Below are 6,000 nucleotides of genomic sequence, written 5' to 3'. Positions count from 1 at the left end.
TGAGGCGCGAGGAGGAATCGGGGCGAGCTCGGGGTCCGGCGTCGCGCGCTGCGGGGAGGCACGGCCTCCGGAAGGTGCGAGTGTGAAGGCCAGTGTGAGCGCGCGCTTGCTCTCCGGGCTCCCGAGGCGCGCGGGTGTCAGCTTGCAGCGCGGCTCCTCCCTCCGGCGCCCCTGCCCGGCCGGCGGTCCCTCCCACTGCCCGATCGCCCCTCCCCGCTGGCCCGCGCCGGACGCCCCGGCGGAGCAGGCGGCCGCGGCGAGTTGGGGAGCCCGGGCTCGCGCTGCCCGAGGGCCGATCTGAGCTCCCCGCCCGGCCGGCCGCGCCGCTCCCCGCGGGGCCACGCCCTGTCAAACTTTGCCGCGGCGGCGCCGGAGAGCCGAGCGCGCGGGTGGGGCGCAGGGCTGCGAGCGGCGGCCCGGGTCCGCGGCCACCATGCCCCAGTTAGGCGGCGGCGGGGGCTGCGGCTCCGGAGCCGGGGCGGCCGGAGGAGGGGACGACCTGGGGGCGAGCGACGAGCTGATCCCCTTCCAGGATGAGGGCGGCGAGGAGCAGGAGCCGAGCAGCGACAGCGCCTCGGCGCAGCGGGACCTGGACGAGGTCAAGTCGTCCCTGGTCAACGAGTCGGAGAACCAGAGCAGCAGCTCGGACTCGGAGGTAAGGAGGTCCCACGCCGGCCCCGGGGGACCCAGCCCCGCGCCCGCTCACCCGCCCGCGCCTTTGTGTCTCCTCCGCAGGCGGAGAGGCGCCCTCAGCCCGCCCGGGACGCTTTCCAGAAGCCGCGGGACTATTTCGCCGAAGGTACGTGTCCACCGGGCCAGCCCCCAGTGCCGGCCCGCGGGGCTCCGCGCCTCAGCAGGCGGCCCTCGGTCCCCTCGCCGGTGGCTGAGCCCCTGCTCTTCGCCCTCTCGGCAGCAGCCGCCCTGGAGCGCGCGTGAGGGGCGCTCGAGTCCCGTCCCCGCCCGGAGCCCCCTGCCGCGGCCGTCCCGGGCCCAGGCCTCACCCAGACTCGGTTTTGTCTGCAGTGAGAAGGCCCCAGGACGGCGCGTTCTTTAAGGGGCCCCCCTACCCTGGTTACCCCTTCCTGATGATCCCGGACTTGAGCAGCCCGTACCTCTCCAACGGACCCCTGTCTCCCGGAGGAGCGCGCACGGTGAGCGAGGGCCGGCAGTGCCGGGCGGGCACCGCGGGATGTGCCCCCAGGCTCGGCGCGGGGTGGGGGTGGGGCCTCCTGCGCCGACCCCGGGCAGAACTTGTTTGCGGAGTTGAACTTCTCGGTGGCGGCCGAGCGCTGGGCTGCGCTGCCAGCGCCTGCATGGATGGGAAGTTCCTTAGCTATTCTCCCCTTGCGGTCGAGGCTTTGGGACCCGCCTCTGGGATCTCCCTAGCCCCCACAGCCCTTGGCCTGCTTCAAGGAAAGCTTGGGTCTGTGCCCGCTGCGGGGGTCGCATTTCCTTCCAGAGTCGCCAGCACGACTTGGCAATAGGGCCCGGCCCGGGGGAGCCGGGTCGACGTTGCCCCCAGTTCCCCGGATTCTCTGGGCGGCCCTGAGCTCGTAGCTAACCACCCTGCATTTGGAAGAGTTGTTCACGACCCCCGCTCTACCCCAACCCTCACACCCGAGCTCAGGATTTTAAACTCCCGGAGATGATTTTGAGGCGACCCTAGGCACTCCCCAAGTTGAGGAACTTGGCTTTTCCCCCCTTTTGTTGCTGGCTTTTCTCATTTAAAGCGAGCGCTGCGACACTTTAAGCCCGTGAATGGGCGCGCATTGTGTACTGCGCTCTGGCATTAAGAGCGGTGATTAAGCAAATTGCCTGGGCCCCAGACGACGTGCAAATGAGGGCGGATTCCTTCCCCCTCTTCAGCTCCAAACTGCCCACCCCCCGCCCGCCTAGTGAGGGGTACGGCCCTGGCCTGGCCAGGCCTTTGTATCTCCTGTGTCGCCACCCCACCCCCGTGATCGCTGCCCAGGTGTTGGGTCCGGCGGCAGGCCTTGGGTGAGCGCCTACCTACTGTGTGCCTGCTGCGCGCTGCGCTTTCCCACCCGTGGGCTTTGCTTCCGCCCAGCTTCCCCTTACCGGACGGGGAGTGCTGACCCTCGGGAGTGGGCGCTGGGGGAGGCTCTGATCCTGCAGAGGAGCGTGGGAGCGCACAGACCTCTCAGCATCTCTCTGAGAGGGAGGAGACTCCGCAGGTTTGGCCCAGCCGTGTTGTGTCCCTTTCGCAGCGAAGTCTGGATTTGGGCCTGCAACTGTTGCTTTTTCCTATTCCTAGTTCAAGAAAAGTTGGGTGAGCTTTCCCTCCTTGGGCCGCGTTCCTGCAGATGGAGGTGGAAATGGAGTTTCCTAACTTGGCATGTGCGGCCAGAGTTATCCACGAAGCCCCATTCTTCCCATTTGTCACTAGAATGTCTGGAGAGGGGTCCTGGAGAGGGGGAAAGGAGCCACTGACTTCTTTGCATCAACCCAGAGCCGGTTCTAGGTAGAGCCTGCAGACGTGTCTGGAATTTGACTCCTCCTCAAGCTGGAGATTACTCTGTGTGCCCATTTCTCTTTGGGGGGTTGGATTCTAGCCTCACAGGTTCCTCTTGGACCTTGACTGTGTCAAGGGTATCTTACTCTGCCTCCCCACACCAAGAGCCAAGCAAGGCAGGTTTTCTGTCTTTCCTTCTGTCTTCTGTGTTCTTTCCTGAAGAAGAATGCAGGAAGGCAGAGTCTTGCTGATACTGGGGTTCCGATAGCCAGGCCTGTGTGGCACTTGGGAGCCTTTCTTAGGGAGTCCACATTCCCACTCTGACTGTCCCCGCCCTTCTTTGCAACCATTCCCCATCGATAGCCCAGACCACCACCTGTTGGAGCCCCCTGTGATACCTGCTCTCTGTGTCTCCTGCCTGCTTAGCTACTGAGCTCACTGATGTCTAACTGGACCCTCTTCCTTGGGCAGTAAGGAGAGTTAGTGATAAGACACGTGACCACTTGATGGGACTATGGGACCCGATGATTTTCCTCCTGGTGATTATATCAATGTCATTAATATGATCTTCACCATAGACAATCAGTTTACCAGACAGTGGCCTCTGCTGGGTCACTAGCCTGGGAAAATGAGTATTGCTAGATGTCGGTGGGGAGGGAGGGAGGGAGGTAGCTGGCTCCTGGGGGAGGAGGTGCCTATACTATATGATCTGGTCTGTTTGGGGCATCGTTTCTGTTTGTTTGTTTTTTGGGTTTTTTGTTTTTTTTTTTTGTACTGGGCATTGAACTCAGGTGTGCTTAACCACTGAGCCACATGCCCACCCCACCCTGCCCTTTTTTTTCTTTTAATTAATTTTTTTTAATTAATTTTTTTTTTTTTTGAGACAGGGTTTTGCTAAATTGCTTAGGCCCTCGATACGTTGCTGAAGCTGTGAAGCTGGCCGTGTTTTTCTGCTTGTTTGTTTTCATTTATCCTAATTAGTTATACATGACAGTAGAAAGCCCCCTTTTGCATTTTACTTTGAGTCAGGGTCTTGCTACGTTGCTTTAGGTTCTCACTACGCTGTGGAGGCTGGCTTTGAACTTGCCATCCTCCTGCCTCAGGTTCCTGAGCCACAGGGCTGACAGCTATGTGCCACCGTGCCCAGTGGCATTTTCGGTCTTTGATTTACCTCTCCATGGTATAGCTCCGGGCTGGGCTGCTCTAGGGCTTATATGTGGTATAGAATTGATGGCTCTGGTTTTCTGCTGCCCCAACACTTCCTGGAAACACCAGCTTAGGAGGAAGAGTAGGCATTGGTTGCAGTGTTTGCAGGTGTCGGTGGGCCTTAGGCCTTGCTCGGCTCTGGGACAGCTGGGGCCTGGCAGCCCCATAGCCGGGCGGGCTCTCCCTGTGTCGCAGCACCGGCCTCTGCCCTGGCTTGGCCTAGATGCTGGGAAATGGCCTCTTCCTGAGGCTCTTTGGAGAAGAGGTCCCCTTGACCTGAGTGAGTGCCAGGCCTCCAAGCCCTGTGCTTACCTGGAGGCTGGAGCCCGTGGCCTATGCTGAGGGGAATAACTGCCACAGGCCATTTTTCACTATTGGCAGTTGTCACACCAAACTCATGCAGTCACCCATGAAATCTCCCCAGGATTCCAAAACCACCTCAGCCCTGTTGACCAGAATTTTCTTATGGAAGCGTAGTCAATACGTTAGAAATTGGCTCTCAAAGTTTAAGACAGCTGAAAAGAAAATGTTGAAAACGTTTTCTGCCGGCTACCCAGGAAGGGACAGAGTGGGCTGGGGCCACAGGGTGGGTGCTGAGGCCTTTGGAAGGGAGCGGCCCAGGTGGGGTGGTGAGGGCGCCCGCGGCTTTTGTGGTGTGTAGTCTAGGCACCGTGGCCCGCAGCTCAAGCCAGGGTTCTCAGGTCCTCATCAGACCATCAATTGTAGTTTCTGCCCAAAATTGTCTTTGAGCGTGGGCCCACTTTTAAAAGAATTTTTAAAATTTGTTCTAATTAGCTGTGCATGACGGTAGAATGCATTTGTACATTTTGATAGGTGATACTTGAACGGCTTGTGACTTCTCATTGTTCTGACTGTACATATTGTAGAATCACATGGGTCATGCGGTCACCTACGTCCACTTTTAAGTCCTCTTGGACCCCAGTGTTTCCCGTGGGCAGTCTGGCCAGGCTCCAGGCGCACCCCTTCTTCCCGATGGGCAGAACTCTGCGTGCGCAGAGGTTGCTTCTGGAGTCGTATGTAACAGCTGAGGGAAACCTTTCTTTTGAAGGATTAGTATAAACATGCTGCTTTTGGTAAAATTCTTTTAAGTCATTTCGTCTAAATATAACTTCTGTTCCATTTTTTCTAAATATAACTCAGCATTTAAAGAGGGCTTTGCAGAGAGAGCAAGCTTCCAGGGGACCCTCCCTGTGTTACAAAAGTTTTGGCACTTGGATTGCTGGGATGACATTTGATTTCAACTGTGAAGGGACTTGAACCCTGTCAGTCTTTCTTTGGGTGGGTGAATCTGGCGGGGAATGTCTGACTTGACTTCTTATGATTTTGGAAAGTTAGTTTGCTCTCATTCTTTATTGATTGCATTTCTAGGGCTTCTTGGGGAGAGAGCAGGTCGTTGCAAGTGTACACACACACACACACACACACACGTCTAACTTTAACAAAGAATATTCCAGCCTTTCTAGAGACATGTAATGTTACCAAAAAAAATTGTGGCAGGAAAAGAATTTAAATGATTAACCCACTGGAAAAATCCTCTGTAATGGGAAGATCTGATTTATATTTCAGTTGAGAGGCAACTTTTATTTGCAAATTGGGAAAATTCAGAACTGCATCCTTAATATTATTTGTAACAACTTGGCTGCTCCAGTTGATGTTTATTGAGCACTTATGATGGACAGTGGTGAAGGGACCATGAGAGACAAATGCATTAGACCCTAAAGGATGTAAAAATGGAGTTAGCACGCCTGTAATCCCAGTGGCTCAGGAGGCTGAGACAGGAGGATACTGAGTTCAAAGCCAACCTCAGCAGTTTAGCAAGACTTAAGCAACTTAGTGAGACCCTGTCTCAAAACATAAATCTGTCTGGGGATGTGACTCAGTGGTTAAGCGCCCCTGGGTTCAATCCCTAGTACCACACACACACACAAATAAATACATAAATAAAATTAGTTAGGAAGAAGTACTATTAGCATCAAGAGATGATGTCTATGTTCAGAGACAAGCCTGGAGAAGCATTTTTAGGATAAGAAGTAGGGGAAATTGTGTGGAGCTGGGATGCTGGAGGAAGGCAGGTATGAGGTGGTTTTAAACTAGTCCTTGAAACCCACCCAGTTTCGGGGAGGGGTACTGGGGGTTGAATCCCCTGGAGCTTTGCCATCCAGCTACATCCCATGCCCTTTTTATTTTTTGAGACGCGGTCTCACTAAGTTGCTTAGGGCCTCGCTAAGTTTCTGAGACTGGCCTTCAAGTTGTGATCCTCCTGCCTCAGTCTCCTGAGCCACTGGGATTACAGGCATGGA

General features: G+C 56.2%; 1 protein-coding gene across 5 annotated transcripts in view; it reads left to right on the top strand.

Moving 5' to 3' along the window:
- Positions 1–218: 218 nt before the first annotated feature.
- Positions 219–6,000, top strand: part of TCF7L1 (transcription factor 7 like 1) — a 109,748-nt gene continuing 103,966 nt past the window's right edge. For 4 of the 5 annotated variants that reach the window (XM_079110004.1, XM_079110003.1, XM_079110002.1 and 1 more), the window contains exons 1-3: positions 219–655; positions 736–799; positions 1,024–1,151. In XM_079110004.1, coding sequence (XP_078966130.1) covers positions 434–655; positions 736–799; positions 1,024–1,151 — 414 coding nt within the window. In that variant the 5' untranslated portion in view covers positions 219–433. The remainder of the gene's footprint in view (positions 656–735; positions 800–1,023; positions 1,152–6,000) is intronic. The other variant, XM_079110005.1, reaches the window with a different exon arrangement.

Source organism: Sciurus vulgaris, assembly GCF_902686455.1.
Source record: "Sciurus vulgaris genome assembly, chromosome: 14".
NCBI classification, from domain to species: domain Eukaryota; kingdom Metazoa; phylum Chordata; class Mammalia; order Rodentia; family Sciuridae; genus Sciurus; species Sciurus vulgaris.
This window is presented reverse-complemented; position numbering and strand designations above follow the sequence as displayed.